The 18,123-nt window shown below is 40.2% G+C and overlaps 1 protein-coding gene across 2 annotated transcripts in view; it reads right to left on the minus strand.

Annotated features, from left to right (window-relative positions):
• Positions 1-1,060: 1,060 nt before the first annotated feature.
• LOC136866249 (heme transporter FLVCR2) overlaps positions 1,061-18,123 on the minus strand; it is a 104,122-nt gene continuing 87,059 nt past the window's right edge. For both annotated transcript variants that reach the window (XM_067143045.2, XM_067143044.2), the window contains 4 exons: positions 15,334-15,533; positions 9,516-9,619; positions 7,033-7,143; positions 1,061-3,081 (listed from right to left, as the gene is read on the minus strand). In XM_067143045.2, coding sequence (XP_066999146.2) covers positions 2,787-3,081; positions 7,033-7,143; positions 9,516-9,619; positions 15,334-15,533 — 710 coding nt within the window. In that variant the 3' untranslated portion in view covers positions 1,061-2,786. The remainder of the gene's footprint in view (positions 3,082-7,032; positions 7,144-9,515; positions 9,620-15,333; positions 15,534-18,123) is intronic.

Raw genomic sequence — 18,123 nt, forward strand, 5'->3', positions numbered from 1 at the left:
TCTATGAAGATAGTGTTGAGAATAATGAAACTACTTACCTCCAGTTACATTACAGTCGACTACTGTATGTTCTTCAAAGTTTTCTGCTGTAATTTTATGCCTCTTTTTTCTTAAGTTATTTGTAAATCGAGATAATGTCCTCCCAACCTCATCCTCTCTACCGATCAATGAGATATACAGAAAAAAAAAATTAAATAACGTTTGAAGCATTTAATTGGCATTTATCGCTAAACAAGTGATAACGGTCAAAATAGACATTAACAAATGCCTTTTATTCGTCATAAATTGAACTAAAACGGATTTTTAACCCTGAATGTTTTGGAGTTATAGGAATAAATAGGCACTTAAAAAAATTTTAATAATGAATTACATGTCAGCAGCCAATTCGCACCAGCGATGTTGTCACATTTATTCTCCAAGCATTATGGATTTAAGATACAGATGCAATTTGTTCTTTCGAATATTTTTATTGAATTTTGGTGCAATTGCAATGTCGCCTTCAAAAACGTCGTTTTGGAATTCATTTTGTAACAAGTTTCCGAGGTCTCCACACTTTGATTTACTAAAATACACGTAAAATCTGCACAGTTAAATGTCACAACAGCGCCTTTGACTATAGGGACAGAGAAAGACACCGTATAAAAGACACTGCATTGGTCGATAACTGTTTACGGACACCCAATGTCATTCTTGTCGCTACAGCGGCTCATTTTATACCAGCTTCTCTTTCAATGCCAGAGCGGCGTTTATCGACCGGTGGTACGCGTACCATTCATTGGTGGTACCTGAGGTGTTGTCAATGGTTCACAGTGAGTGATAATTTTCTACAAAAAGTTATTTCTGGATTAAGTAACTCTTGAGTTATCTGTTGCAACTGTTTACTTCACCGGAAATATTGATTGTCAAACCTGGATTAGATATTCATTTTCTGATCGCGACACTTTGCCAGTAGTGTTGATAGTTCGGGAAAAAGGACAGAACATTGAATTTTTATGTAATACTGAACTGAAAAAGTATTTATTTTCTTTATATATATATATTTCTTTTTCTTTTTTTTTTTTTTTTTTTTTTTTTGACTTTTGGATCAAAGCACACAGCTCACCGAGAGGGCAGTTGCGTTCTCGGCGCCCTTTTTGAGAACGTATTATTGTAAGCAAGGATTTTCAAGACTTGGTGTTTTTCTATTACAAATATCGTAACAGACTGCGAGTGGAGGCCAATGTAAGGATAGCATAAGGCTAGCATTATCAGCCTGATGTAAATAAATCGGCTGCACTGATGCAAGCTCAAGTATCTCATTAGTTTTGCTGTTTACTGCTCACTTTTCAACTCACATTATATATTAATAATCACTTACCTGGCCGTTAACAAGAATATATTATATTTCAGAACGCGACTAGGTCTTCACAATCTTGTTTTTAAAATATAGATATTGTCGGTACATGAAAAAATTGGTACTTCGGACAGAAAGTCTGGGAAATACAGTGGCAGAAGTTAAGGCTTTAAACGGCCGAGCTTTCAGCCATTTTGGGGGCCCTACAATATGCTGCAACTCTTCCTGAGTGGTTGATTGTGGTGTCCGATTCCAGGTCAGCATTGCAGAGTCTACAAACCATTAGCTCGGGGAAAACATCCTTTATTCTCGTGCACGAGATTATTGAACTAGTACATCGAATTGAGACACAGGGGAAGAAAGTTTCATTTGTGTGGACAAAAGCCCATGTTGGAATCCCAGGCAATGAGCTAGCTGACAAAGCATCACGATCAGCTGCTACTGAAGGCCAACAGACACACACTACAGTTCCAGCATTGGATTACACCCCCTTGCTTCGTCGACGGCAATTGACAGCGTGGAACAACGAGTGGCATGATACCTCCCAACAACGTGGAAAACACTATGCCACTATCCATCCAGATATTCCGAACGCACTTTGGGAACATAAGCGCCCCTATTCGCGCCAGTTCCATCAGAGCAATGGCAAGAATAAAATTTCATCACGGTTGTTTCCCTCAGCACCTCCACAAAATCCAAGTACTACAGTCTCCATTCTGTTCATCTTCAGCTGATACAGTTGCATATCTTAATCAAATATTCTTTGGATGTCCACACCACTTTGTTCGCACTGCGTGTCAACTACAAAAATTATTGACATTGAGATACCAATGATCACCTATTCTTTCGTCAATTCTCCATAAAAGTAACCAATCTGCCTACCTTGAGTTTTATGCATTTCTTTCTGAGGATCCAAAACCTTCATCTAGCATCGATCTTTCCCTACCAGAACTATACAACTTCTATCTCCTTCTGTTCCATGGCCTACTCACCTGTACCACTAGAAGTCATAAAGGGCCTTATGAAGATGAGTCCATCTATCCTGTATCCCAACAACTAAGAAAATAAATACTGTAAATCCATTCCTTACACAATTCACCAATTCACTGGTTGAGTGGGTTTTGTCCCGAATGCCATAAACAGTTTTAAATGGTACGACCTTACAAGACGTATGCCCTACTTTTGTGCATGCCAACTATTTTGTATCCTCATCTCTAAATACAGTACAGTAACCTTGTGCATGCACCTCCTAAGAACGACCACTCAGAAAGTTGTTTAAAACGCTCTAACGAAGTAATTCATTTACTGACATAACAGAGTAAATGGAGTAAGTGAATTTCTGTTAAATTTTTATCATCACAACGTAATGGACGTTATAATTGAATAAATGACACTCGTCTAGATAAATCTGGCAAGGGCAATGTGTTGGAGAACTCCGGCAATATGGAAAGAACTATGGCTCGTCATCTTTCTGTTTGTGAAGGGCAGCCATGTTAGCGGCCTGTCTTTTCAGATCAGGTTTGATGATCGCTGTGAGACCTGTGCCCACAACAAGTACGACAACCATAGCCACATTAGCCCACACATCGCCTATTACTTTGATTAGCCAGGCATACGCCACGGTGAATAGCACTCCGGTGATCTGTGAGCCAGCCAACAAGATGCCAGAGGTGGTGCCTTCCGACTCCGGGTACGTGATCTCCGCGCCGAACTCCAAACCTACTGGTAAGTAGCTTCCCATGGAGATCCTGAAAGAAAAAAGAGTACTGTAGACATCTGTAATGTTAGATTTTTACTTTTAAAATTTCATTATGATTGCGGTTACAATCAATTTAAATAATACAAGATATTACGATAAGTTTGAGATGTAGTTTTATCACAAATCATTGAAATTTCTCGAACGTAAGTTTCGACTTAATTCATTGTCATCCTTAGCCTTCTGTAGTGTGAAGGTTTGACGTCAACGTAAGTTCCTGAATTCGAGTAATTTGTGGTAAAACCTAGATTTCAAACTGATTATAAAGAGTAAATACCACAATATCTCTGCTACAACCAGACGGTAGCTCAGACGGTACAGCGCAGGCTTCCTAGCCCAACTTGGCAAGTTCGATTCTTGCTCAGTCCGGTGGTATTTGAATATGCTCAAATACATCAGCCTCGTGTCGGTAGATTTACTGGCACGTGAAAGAACTCCCGCGGGACAAACTTTCAGCACATCGGGGTCTCCGAAAACCGTAAAAGTAGTTAGTGGGACGTAAAACATATTATTTCATTAATTTATATCTAGGACATCATTTTATTGGATGGGTAAAATATGTTGTGCTACCTATACATATCTGCAATCCAGAGGATATTTCGTAATTTTTCTTTTAATTTCGGACCAGACTGATTAGCAATTACTTTGTGAGTTTATGGGTGTGGGGAGTGGATTTCCTCTGAATAGTAGGTTATTAGATTAAGTTTGATGTTCGAATATGAATTCAAGATGTTAGATGCCTAGTTCTGTCAGGTGACTTGGTTGAGCTGTAATTTACAGGGATGCCAACTCCATGACATGAAAACTCTCTAAATGATCTCTAAAAACTTCTGAGTAGTTAAATATTCAAACCATCCTACTAGCGACAGAAGTATTACTGTAAGACATGTATTTACAATTTGTTTTACGTCTCACGAACACTGTTAGGTCTTATGGCGACAATGGGATAGGAAAGGGCTGGGAGTAGAAGGAAGCGGCCGCGTCCTGGTGTGAAACATAGGAAACCACGGAAAACCCATCTTCAGGGCTGCCGACAGTGGGGTTCGAACCCACTATCTCCCGGATGCAAGCTAACAGCTGTGCGGCCCTAACAGCACAGCCAACTCGCTTGGTATACTTATTATTATTGTTGTTGTTGTTTCTGTTTCTTCATCAATTTTAGTCACTTGACATGTTTCACTACAGTATGCCTATATGTGAGTGTTTTCCTGTCTTTATTTTTTAATATTCATTTTGGTTGATTGAATGATGTTGGAACAACAACTGCTTCCGTAAAAAATGTAAAAAGAAACATTATCAAAGTGTATGTATGTATGTATGTATGTATGTATGTATGTATGTATGTATGTATGTATGTATGTATGTATGTATGTATGTATGTATGTATGTATGTATGTATGTATGTTGGGTATTGAGCTCGAAGGCTGGTTTGATCCTCCACAGTTCCACCAACAGCTGTCATAGATAGCCTAGGCATCACTGTAGAGGCGTACTAGGGAAAGGAGGAATGAGGTAGTTTCCCGTTGTTTTCCTCCCCGAGCCAGAAGTTGCTATTACATATCAGTCTGCCAGGAACACTGAAATGCATGCACCAATCGACCCTATGAGTGATATTTTCACACCATCCATAACAGGGATTGGCTGCATAAGAAAATGTATAACTATCATCACTCATACCTCGGTCACTTTCATATTGTCAAAGCCAAGGATGAGACTGAGACAGGGCAATTAAAGTAACAAATTTATTCTAGCCCCTTCCAGAAGACACAGTTAACTAGAAACACTACATCCCGCTAGCAAAGGCAAATTATCAAAGTGCACACCATATATTGTGCAGTTTTTATTTGAATAAATGCCATTGTTCTTTTTTACACGAATTCTCTCCTCCGCAGTATTCAGTCCATTTCTTTACACGGGAAAAATTTAGGATTCACGATTATATAATTAGGTATATTAATTTGATTTATACAGATTTGTTTCACCGTCAATATTCTATTGTTGCTAATCTATAAATACATTCATTTTATTTGTCATTGCTAATCTCTTTGAAAGCTTAAGACACTTGTCTTTACTTTTATTTGACTAAATTTTGCAGTTAGGTGCTGAACATTATCGACGGCCTTTCTTCTTACAAATACTCATTGTCAAGCGTGCAAAATTATAAATATTTACAAAAATAATATTAAAATCTATAAAACAAGTGTTCACTTGAATGTACATACTACAGTTGTTTACTATTTTAAAATTAAAACTCACATGGTATGAAACAAGCATTTATTGGAAGCTAGGTATGACTGCAGTTTACTTTGTTTCAATATGGCGGACACTGGTCGAGCACACTAGCATTTGATGCACGGCTCAGACTAAAGTTCTTCCTATTCTGTGATACCGGCTGTGCTACGTTAGAACTACTACTAAATGTTTTCATTCCTCCCCTGAAGGGGGAGGTGGGCCCCTTAGACGGTGACGCCGCGTCTCAGCTCGGGAGATTTGTTATGGTGAAGGAGATGTCGGAGAAGGTGAGGGAGTTGGCGGCCGTGGCCTATACTAGGAACTGTCCCGGAATTAACCTCAGTGCAGGAGAATGGAAAACCACAGAAAACCATTCTCAGGACAGCCGATGGTTGGGGCCAGCCGTGAGGTCCAGCCCTGTCCCGTTTCCCGAATGCAGAGGCGTAGAGCCACGGTAAAACCGTGGGCACCCCTCCTTTGCTCGGTTGGCCGGTCACAGTGCAGAGCTGTCGGACCACGGACCAGCCGTGGCCACTTATGGGCTGAGACCCACTCTGCATCTAACGATCTCGTACGTTAGAACCAAGCTGGATACGCTTAATACATGCTCAACATCATTTCGGGACGAGTTTCATCATCATTCAACACGGTACAAAGTTATTATACAATGTCAAGTTTGATATCTTTGATCAAGGAATGTTCACCCGAATATTAATTCATCGATCAACCACACGTGTGAGAGGTTTTATCCGTTACTTTCTCTTGATTGCCATTTGCTCTTTCATTTTTAATATTGTACAGTAGGAGAGAGAGTTCAGTGAAGTAGGGTACACTGCTAGGCTCCAAATTTACCATATTTTTCATGAAACATAGAACATGTATGACACAGTTGCTTCAAAAAATCCTCTGAATGCGACAATTTTGTTTAATGAATAATACGTAGCAGGCTGTTTTGACATCATCCATTACTTTACTTTGGGACGAGTTTCAGCACCACCGTAATTGTTATCGTTTTTGGTAGCCATTGGGTGTTTCATGGCATTAGGAAAGAACACTGTGTGAATTACATGAAATGTGTTGTTTTGCTACAAGTATATACGTCAAGTAGTTTTGTAAATTAAACTCGTCGTCTCATCCTAGAATTGTGCAGTTCTTCTCAAGCACACCCCCAATGGAGATGAGCTGCATATACCATTTTCACCACATACGAGCACCCACTGCCATTCTTAAACTGCCGGGAATCGAAGCCGGGCCTCCAAGTACGTTACGCTACGGAGGCAGACAATTATTTTTGTGTAACCTATGATGAGTTACCGAAGAAAACAGGTTTATCATTGGCATATACATTCACGAGCAGCGAAGAATTCTCGTGAATACTGAGAGAAATATCAACAAATCTATTTCAGGAATAACTCCCAACACTGACTTAGGTGTGACTCCATCGGAGGAACTTCGTTGACTGAAATGTTGTGTAAATGTACAGTATGTCAGGATACTCCTGTGCAATGTAGCGATTCCAGATACTACTAGGCTACATGGGCACTGTAAAGAGGTCTGAGGTTTTATTCTAGATTCATAGACCTGCAATATTAACCGTTGTTTTGGTATTTTTGAAGCAGTGATGTAAGTTGGGTTTACAACCCGTGCAGTACATTATAACCTGAACTATTCTTTATACGCCTAACAATTTCCTTTCAGCTGCTGTACTCACCCAAATACCGCGCCTGCGATGTATACAGCTGTGTGAGACCGGCTGGCTAGCAGGAAGGTGATGGCCAGCAAGGAAGCTGCCGCCAAGGCATACAGCGTCAGTGTAGTCTCTCTGTAACATCGTAACTAGTTATTAATGGGGAAAACATTCTTATATTCTAGGTAAGAATGAGCTCATGGAACAATATAATAAATAGGGTATGATTAGAAGGGGGCTCATAACTTGAGAGGCATGAGTGGCCAGTAAGGGATCTTACTACCACTATATTGTGCCCAGCTCGTCGTTAATATCATCCCTTTACGACCTACCCTAGTTAACTCTTGTTCTTATCCAACCTAGAGGCCTAGAGAGTATTTCATTGTGTCAGTTTCCATGGCATCATTTCTTCAGGTCCAAAGTTTGCAATACTTTCGTAACACTACTCCTTTGTCGGAAATCACCCAGAACATATCGTGCTGCGTTCCTTTGGATCTTTGCCACTTCTCGTATCAAGTAGCCCTGGTGTGCGCCCTATACACTGGAACCATACTCTAATTGGGGTCTTACCAGAAACTTATACGCCCTCTTCTTTACATCCTTACTACAACCCCTAAATACCCTCACAACAATGCGAAGAGATCTGTAACCTTTCTTAACAACGTCGTTAATGTGATTCCCCCAATGAAGAACATTCCTTATATTAACACCTAAGTATTTACAGTGTTCCCTATGCGGTACTTTCACCCCATCAACACAGTAATTAAAACTGACAGGATTTTTCCTCTTGATGGAACTTACAACCTGACTATTCACTCCGTTTACCGTTGTCTACTGTCCATCCCACCACATTGTTTAAGTCCCCCTGCAGTCGCTCACAGTCCTGCAACTCATTTACTACTCTATAGAGCAGGGCCTCTCAAACGCCCAAAATATCACGGGTGCAAATCGAGGTGCAAGAGCTCCGTGCACTGTGCATCGGTTCCACTCGGCTCGGCTCGGACCAACGCTTCGTCTCTGGACTACTCGGCTCAACTCGGCTCAGATTAGGAGCGCTACGGAGCAAGTGAGGAAGAGGGAGACAGGGGGAGCGAGCGAGACAGGCGTGGGGAAAGAAAGAGAGAGAGCGCTATTGCTCCAAATCGAGGAGTGGGGGTCTGCACTCTGGTCAACCAAGCGAAGTTATCTTTTGCACCGTGCACAGTGCATGCACCAGGCGCATGCACCCTGAGAGGCCCTGCTATAGAGTAGAGCATCATCCACAAATAATTTTATCTGTGATTCCAGTTCTTTACTTATATCATATCTATCTATCTATCTATCTATCTATCTATCTATCTATCTATCTATCTATCTATCTATCTATCTATCTATCTATCTATCTACATAAGAAAACGTAAAGGTCCAATAATGCTGCCCTGCGGAATCTCCCTCTTAATCATTACAGGATCGGATAAAACTTCACCCCTACTCTAATTCTCAGAGTTCTACTTCTTCGACATTTAGCCACCCATTCAGCCACTTTTGTCTAGCATCTTCGTAACTATACTGCATATTAAATCCAAAATGGATTTTTTTCTTACGTAGGTTATCTCTAATGACCAGTATATGGCGTACCGTAACAAACACACAGTTATTTGACACTGATTATTCCTTTTAATTTCATTGACGTACCCCCTTCATTTAGGAATGGCTGTTTCTGTGAACAAATCTCTGAACTATGGTCGTCTTTTCTGAAACTGGCAAAACTTCAGTACTGAGTAACAGCGGACTATGGCTCTTTTCTGACAAAATGGTTGTCATCAGATGATCCCAACAGGTAGCAGCAACACAGTCTCATGTAACCTAAACATGACTTTTAGTCTATAGTTGCTTTTGTAAAAAAAAAACCTCACATGTATTCAAGTACCGGCATGGAACCTCATTAAATGCCCAGTACGCCTTTCCCTCTCGTTGTTTCCAATGACTTCAGGTGGTTTTCCGTGGTTTCCTCATTTTTACACCAGGCAAATTCTGGAGGCTGTACCTTAATTAAGGACAAGGCCACTTCCTTTCAGTTCCTATCCTATCCTATCCTATCCTATCCTATCCTATCCTATCCTATCCTATCCTATCCTATCGTCGCCATAAGATCCGTCTGTGTAGGCATGACCTAATAGCAAATAGCAACTAGACAAACAAAATGACTGTTTTGATTAGTGTTATACACAGGATGGTTGCCTAGTTGTACTTCCTCTTAAAACAATAATCACCACCATCATCATCTCCCTAAACCCAAAACTAAAGCAACAGGTATAATATCATGGATGTTACAAAAATGTCTTATAAGGTCTCTTATTTGATCCAGGCTGTTTAGGGCAATGACTCTTTCATTGAGCATTTCATGGAGCACATAATAACCCTAAATGGACCCACCAAAATGAAAGAGGACGTATTGGAAAGGGTGATGTAAGTGGCGAAAAACCCGCAAAAGCATGAAAGAGTATTTAATATTGTTCATTACTCACTTAAAGCGGTGTGTTTTGTCCAGAATGACACCACAGGTCACGGAGCCAACCATCCCTCCGACGATGAAGAGGAGTCCCACACGACCAGCAAACTCTTGACCATCCTGTAGCAAACGATATTGACGATTCATAGGCATTGTATCAGCACAGAGAACCAGTGAACATATACTCTTTTGTAGTACTTAGCTCTGCAGGCTGTATCCTAATTAAGACCCCGGTCGACTCCTTCCAATTCTTAGCCGTGTCCTAATCCATCGTCTCCATAAGATCTGTGACTTTTTTTAAATGTATTTATTGATCGATCAGCATTTGTGCTATACAGATCAGAGTGTAGAAATACTTAATAATCACACACAAATAAAAAGCACACACATTAAAAAAAGAAAAATAATAGAAATAATTGACGCTGCCAAACACTCGAAAATAATTAGTCTGAGGTTGGCAATGTTGGCTCCTCTAACTCATTGAACACTGAGAAGAAGGAAGAACGTGAGTTCACCTAGGATAGAGTTACTAGTTCATAATTTGAATAATATGTTGATAGGCTTAATTTGAATCCTGTGTGTCTGATGAGTTACTGAGAAGTAGAGAAGTAATCGTCGTTTAAAGCGCTTTGGCCGACGTGACTTGACGCTGATGTTGTAGTGCGCATCGCCTGCGACTGCATCAGTTCGGGTGAAGAATTTTCTGGCTATCGTTTTTATAAATTGTTGGAGAGGTAGAATTCTCATTTCGTTGTGGAGATGCTTGTTGCCCAGGTACTAGGGAACGTTACTGATCATGCGGAGCACTCTATTTTGAAAAGGTTGCAGTTGATTGATTGTTGGAAGCTCCTCCCCTGACTGGAACAGCATAGGTGATTGTTGGTCGGAGAAGTGCTCTGTACAACAATAATGAGCATTAAATTCCGAGCGAGGTTTTCCTATTTAGAATAGGATATAATTTATGTAAACGAGCGTATGCCAATGTTGTTAGTCGTTTAATATGAGCATTTCAAGTCAAGCGTGTGTCTAAAAGATCACCAAGATATTTGACTGCGGTGCCACGAGATAGCCAGGTTAGTCTGTTATTGTAGATCGTAATAGACAGTGAAGCGGTGTATGGTCTGAGTGCAAATATCTTCGCTTGTGTCTTTATGGGATTCAAGGAGTTTCTCCATTTCTGGAACTACTGAGAAAGCTGAATGGGAGAAGTTTGTAGGCTGGAGATAGCTTCGTGAAGATCAGAAATGGGTGGTGAAAAGAACTGTATCGTCGGCGTACATTGCTGTGTATGAAGGTGTAAGATCAGGGATGTGACTCATAAAGATATTAAACAGAAATGGTGCTAGAATGGATCTTTGTGGTACTCCTGCAGTTATTTTCTTCGGTGCGGATGTTTTGCCTCCCATTCGTACAACAAACGTTCGGTGTGTTAGGAAGCTCTTAACTACGGTGATGAGGTAATGTGGGAGGGCAATTCGATGTAACTTTAACAGAAGGCCTTCATGCTTCACAGTGTCGAATGCTTGTGCTATATCCAGGAAAACAGCCGCTGTATATTGTTCAAGGGCGCCCATAGACTAGTTTGCAGGGGGCCTAGACCTGAGGTTATGTAGTATTTATATTTTGGAAGATGAATGGCGACTTGTATTCCACGGTAGAATACCACCCAAGTTCATTCATTCGGCGAGAAGTAGTTTCTTACGTTGGTTGATGGGTTTGTATGAGAATAAGAGATGGATAAGAAATAAAGATACAATGGTATGTGTTTTATGTGGTGAAGTAAGGGCCTATTACCATCTGATATTTTAGTGTAAAAAACCAAAGGATTGAGAAAAAGTTATTGAGTGAGAACCAGACAAGCAAGTTAAGACAGACTGGTACATATCAAAAAATTATCTGGTGGCTTGTGAAAGAATGGAAATATGCTGGTAGTGTATGTAAATATTTGAGTGCAGTGAGGAATTTGTGTATTAAGAAATTAAGTGTATGAAATATTTTTACGAGTGAAGGGTTTAACAACATATCAACAGCTGGTGTGAGAGACAGCCACCTAGTAGGCATATGCCTTAAAATCTCACACCGTTCAGTGTAAACAAAATTGAAAAATGGCTTCATTTCCTCCATTCTTCTTGCAGATATTGAAAAATGTCCATAAACCCTCACATCTACAGTTTCTACGTCTAAATCTATCACAAGCATGTTCAGTACCATTGTGGATTATATGATTGGCACAGTTTGCTTTAAATAGTTTGTCATTATCATCACACAAAAACTTCATGACAGATTTGTTTTTTCCGTAATTAACACTTGCATTGTTTGCTCAATATGATGAAATATTACCAACATTTAAAGAATGCGATTCAAGACTGTTTTAATCAAAATATGAATACCACTCCCTGTCACATCAGCTTGTTCCAAAAACCTAAAATTTTATTTTTGATGCTAACAAAAGAATCGAAGTATCCAATTGCCACAGGAAACATTATTCTATACTTATAACTTTATGTATATGTTGCCACAGAAGCCAGCCTCGCGGTGTAAGGGTACCGTGCCTGCCTCTTACACGGAGGCCCTGGCTTCGATTCCCGGCCAGGTCAGCGATTTTTACCTGCATCTGAGGGCTGGCTCGAGGTCCACTCAGCCTACGTGATTACAGTTGAGGTGCTATCTGACGGTGAGATGGCGGCCCCGGTCTAGAAAGCCAAGAATAACGGCCGAGAGGTTCCGTCGTGCTGACCACACGACACCTCGTAATCTGCATGCGTTCGGGCTGAGCAGCGACCGCTTGGTAGGCCATGACCCTTCGGGGCTGTTGTGCCATGGGGTTTGGTTTGGTTTTGGTAGCCATAGAAGGAAATGTACTACACTTTTCTAGATCACTAAGTACATCTATGTAATCACATACCGTACACTTGCTGGCGCCGACATATTTTTTGCACTAGATTCTGCCTTTGTTCTGCCACAGTGTATTTTTCTGGCCATTTAGGAATCCGCACATGTGTTCTTTGCAAGTTCCTTTGCTTTATTTGCACAACCCATGCTACTATAATTGAGATTATCTCTCACTGTATGATAGACCACTACTAACTCACCTACTGCAATGTTATCGGGCTGACCACTCAGGCCTACAGTCTCACATAAACAATGAAAATAGCTGGAGGTCTTAGATCAGGGCCTCTCAAACGCCCAAAATCTCACGTGAGAAAAATGAGGCGCAGAGGTCCTGTGCACAGTGGATCGGTCCCACTCGGCTCGGCTCCGACCAGCGCGTCGTCTCGGGACGACTCGGCTAAGCTCGACTCAAGTCGGCTCGGATTTGGAGCGCTACGGAGCAAGTGAGGAAGAGGGAGACAGGCGGAGCGAGCGAGACAGGCGTGGGGAAGGAGAGAGACAGCGCTATTGCTCCAAATCGAGGAGTGGAGGGGTCTGAACTCCGGTCAACAAAGCGAAGTCGTCTTTTGCACCGCGCAATGCACTGCTGCAAGCACCCTGAGAGGCCCTGTCTTAGATGATGTGTTAAACCCTCTAATTCTGTTTTTGTGTCTTTCTGTATTGGTGTGTTGTCCACATTCTGAATAGCCGCTATGAGCTATGCGGAGCTCACGTTTATAAAATGAGGAATGTGCTTTGGAATGGTCATTTTTTACGGGATTAATCCACGCATAAATTTATGCTCACTTTTTTTCCCTGATAAACATGTAAGTAGGTATTTCACTTCTTTCCATCCATGATCTGTCAGATTGTTGCTATGGCTAAAGAAGATAATTACAACAATCAACACTAGCAACATGTGTACACGAATCACAAACACGGAAATGCGATTATATATTACCGGAAACGTTGGTCATATCCCTTCATGCTGTTGAAGGTCAAACTATCGATAATATACTGCAATATCGTCCATGCGACGATCACACAGAAAGAAAGGCGTGGCAGACTTAAATTATGTCAATTTGGGTTTGAAATACGGGAGAGATGAGCTCCCGGATAAAATCACAAAGGGAGAGGGGTTAAGGCTTAAAAATAGAGAAGAATACGGGAGTTCCCGTGTAATACGCGAGAGTTGGCAACCCTAATTGGGAGTTAATCAGGAATGTACCATTGAGTCTCTCAGCAATCATGGTCTTGTATCAGGATATGCCCTCGCATTTGTAGTTCTCTGGTCTTCTCTGTCTCTGGGAGACCCAATGAAATTTTGCACAGTAGTGGTTGTCGGTCGTATTATTGAAGAAGAGAAAGGTGTTCTGTCGTCAAATCTCCTCTTATCTCTTCACTAACTCCTTGGGAAGCTGTGGCATTAAATTTTCTCGAAGAAGAATTCAATGTTTATAATATTTTATTCATTTTAGTTCTGGAATATCCAATTTTCGTTTTATTTAAACGAAAACTCAATTTCGTTTAAACACCTGCATTCCTTGCAATTAAGAAAGGAGCACCGAACGTATTTTCTCAGACTAATTTTCATTGCCGAAATAAAGAAATATATATCTTTAAAGAGAACATTTCTTGATGATGAGACACCTACAAATGTCTTTATCCAATCTGTTGTGAACAAAATCCATTTACGTTTCGAAATAGTTGAGGAGCTTTATATTAGAGTTGTATATCCTGTTAAACGTGCCTTCAACTGAGATAAAGTGTTGGGTTCTCCATAGTTTAGTTGTCATGACTGTCAATTATTATAGTCTAGCTGTGTCTTTGCTCTTGAGACCAGGGTGCCATTTGAAAAGAAGCCTGGCCAAAGGCAGATTTGGTTACTCAGCCTCATGATATCAACTGACAGATTATCTGATATGAGAGGAAGCAACCCAGCCGAGAATACCAAGTAACACAGCTGACAGAGTCATCACAGAGAACATGTGACACCCAATACGCAGACCATATGACAGAGTAGCAGTCATCATGGTAGGCCAAGGTCCTCGTAGCTATAGAGCGACCGACTTTTTTTACTTTGGTGTTACAAATTTATAAATTATCTTAACGTACTGTTTCGTAATTTGCATTAATGGGCGTGATTTAGATGGACCTATGGATATTGGAAACCATGAAAAAGAATCAGTCGCTGAAACTTCGCAAAGAGTAACAAGAAGCGAGAACATTCTGATTTGTATAATAGATATTATATTCCTCTTGTTTGTTAAGACCATTCAAACAACTTTTGGATCGTTAGACGCCTACATTGTGAAATGATATCAGAATACATGCACACCTTAACACAGCCGTGAGGAAGCGAATGAGGAAGGGGAATGCGCAATGAACCTCTAAAATTTTTAAACTTTCTCTTTAAAATATTTCTTGACGAAGCAATACCTGGAAGTGTCACATGCGCATCTGATGCCTGACGATACTTAAATTAGAGACCTGTTTCAGCGATTATTTGATAAACAATTATATAAAAATAACAGGGTGAATAAATAACAGGAAGGAGGAGAACAGGATGCTTATTTTTGTAACTGTCAACTTCCACGCCATTTAATTCTTTCTACGCATATTGTTTCAAGCGTATCGACTGAAAATGTTAATAATAATTAATATGACGTCCTCATTACAAATACATATTTACATAATCAAGAGCAAGCAAAACCGGTTTTATCCGATATCTTACATTTATTGTAAATAATAAACGGTAAACTGTCAATGTTTATATCGTGCTTGTCTTGATTATTCACAGTAAACTCTAAAATAGGGATATTTATATCATTTTTATAGATTTCTTCAGGGGCACTTTTCTTGCCACACTCAGTCGGAACAACCCCGATATTTCGGGCCATATGGCAACCGTGTTCCAAAATGAAGTAACAACAGAAATATTCATGAACTACTGGAAAACTTACCTCAAAATAGAGAAGTACGAGTTGGTTGAGTAAAGTAGAGAAAGCATTGAAGATTCCCAAACTCAGGCCATAGGTAAGCATGAGCAAGTTGAAGCCGGGGTTCTTAAAGAGTCGCTTTAGAGGAGCAATGAACTCAGGAACAGCCGCATTCCTCTTCGCTACTACCACACTTGGTGGCAGTGGAGGTTTGTCCTGGAACACTGCGAAGATTTACAACTTAGCTGATAACCATGGACACTAATAAGGTATCTTACATTCTACTTAAGACGGAAGAGTGTCAGTCTATTCCACACACTACATAGTTAACGAGCTATGTCTGAGGTAAATAAATAAATAAATAAATAAATAAATAAATAAATAAATAAATAAATAAATAAATAAATAAATAAATAAATGTAATATAGTAACTTATGGTGTGGAAGTAGTAATGTTTTATTTCACCTGGGAAGATTAAGATCTTCAGGCCTTCTAACCAGGTACAGAAGTATTACGTTACAATAATTAAACTAAATACCTACAATGAAATTAATAATACCTTAATATAATGATAAATGATTAAATTAAATTTAGATTTAGAACTTAGCTGATAACCATGGTATCTTACATTCTACTTAAGACGGAAGAGTGTCAGTCTGTTCCACATGATTAAGCATAATAAGAGGATCCAACCAGAATTCGGGCTGAATACCCAACATACAATAAGAGGAAACTAATATCATGTATGTAAAACACAGACAGTGCATACAATTTAATAAGACTTAAAAACGATTAAGAATTTTAAATTAATCTCCTACCAGGGCATCCGCGACAGTAGTTTGGTTGGGAGTGCCAGCATTAAGTGTATATAAGATCCTTATTGGTGCATAAAATGTCTCCATAGAGCTTCTTTGAAAGTGCGAATAGCACTCATTCCTCTGATACTTTCAGGAAGGAGGTCCCACTCACTTCAGGCAAGTACTGTGAATGGACTATCGAAAAATGGCAGTTCTATGGATAGATAAAACAAGGATAGAATTATTAGTAGAGCTAGTGTTAAGACTGTGATAGGTTGAGAGATATTTGAAATATGAAGTAAGGTAAAATGACTGTGAAGAATGAAGGACTTTATAGAGATTGTACAGGGTATATATGCACAGTACAACGGATTTCTAGTCGGGAACAAAATAGGTGATTATATGACGGAGTTACATAGTCATACAACCTTTATTAGCACAAACGTGGAAACTTCCTGCTTCCTATTCAGAATCCTTTCCGAGCCCAATTGGCAGTCGCTTTCCAGCCCCAGTAGGCAGTTTTGCTTACTTGCTTGTCTGGTCGGTCCGCTGGTAACTTGACGAGGACGGTAGTGCGAATGTTTACTTGCAGTTGAAGTTATTGAAAGAGTTCAGTTAGGCAAAATGGCGTCCAAAATTACACGGCAAAACACACTGAAAGTTGTATTCGGCAAGGAGCAACATAGACCAACAGCCCATGAAATTCACCAGTGGATAGAAGACGTTCTAAAAGTATGTGATGATGAACTGCAAACAATTCAACTACAGTAGTAGGAAAACAAAATGCAAACAATCTCAAATTTAATAATGACAGAAGCTATCAGAAGTACTTACATTCGTTTAGAAGTACAAATTCTCTTACATTAATGAATAGCGATTCAGTGATAGTAACAATCATGGCCGGAAGTACCAAACGAGTGGGTGCAGTACGTTCTGCAGAATTATGACAAAGTACAACAGATAGACAACGAGAAATGGTCAGATAAATATCGCTATCAAGTCGATACAGGAATAGGGGTAGTTGAGATGTCAAGTGAAAAACCTATTCCTTCAACCTTCAATGTAGCGAGTTATGAGGCATATGTAACCTGTCCCGAACAATTCTTCTCATTTGCGGACTAATTGTTCCACTAGATTTACTAACACCAAAACAACGACGGCATCTAGATCACGCCTCACATTGAGCGATCTATTAAAACCTCCCTCCTTTAACAGCCCACGGTCAGATACAGAACCCGCTCTCGCGGATGTAAACAAACGTCCGTACAGAACAGGGTTGAGAACGGTGCAGGGTAAGGGGGCATAGATAGCAACGTCAACCCTACAGTACCTGGCTCAAGTCATCCGTAAGTTAGAACACATGGACGTGGTAAACTCAGCAGTGTTAAATGCCATTTCATAGGATATAGCTAACGCACCTGCAGGAGTCCAACTTGCATTAGCTTCAAATGACAGTTTAGACTCGGATACCACATCAGTAGAAGAAACATTAGATTCCAGGGACATACACGTATCAGATCAGGGAAACGTAAAAGAAACTAAAGAGATCATAAATACGCTGAGACAGGAAGACCAACAAATTGATACAATGGACATCATTCTTCAATCATTGACGAGGTCAGAAGCTGAGAGCCAGGCCCTCGGGAAAGTACTTTATCTTTGTCTGATACGGATACGTCTGTGAATAATGACCAGTATCCTCCCAATCTACAATCGTGGAATAGTCAGATGGACCTAGAGGAGGAAGAATTGCGGAGAGAGGACCCAGTAGCAGAAATATCGCTTGAAATAACAAAATGTAATCCCAGTCAGCAAAATGTCGGCAAGTTAGCTAGTAAACAACGAAACCATCCGTATTAGACAGGACCAAGTAAGCAAGGATTACGAAGAAATAGTTTGACAGAATATCGATATGTGGACTGCATTCTATTTTTCTCTGTTGTAGTGGCATGATCCTCACACTGACGCGAGTGTAATAAACTGATATAACTTGAAAACAATATTCTCTCACCCATGG

Source organism: Anabrus simplex, chromosome 3, assembly GCF_040414725.1.
Source record: "Anabrus simplex isolate iqAnaSimp1 chromosome 3, ASM4041472v1, whole genome shotgun sequence".
Taxonomy (NCBI): Eukaryota; Metazoa; Arthropoda; class Insecta; order Orthoptera; family Tettigoniidae; genus Anabrus; species Anabrus simplex.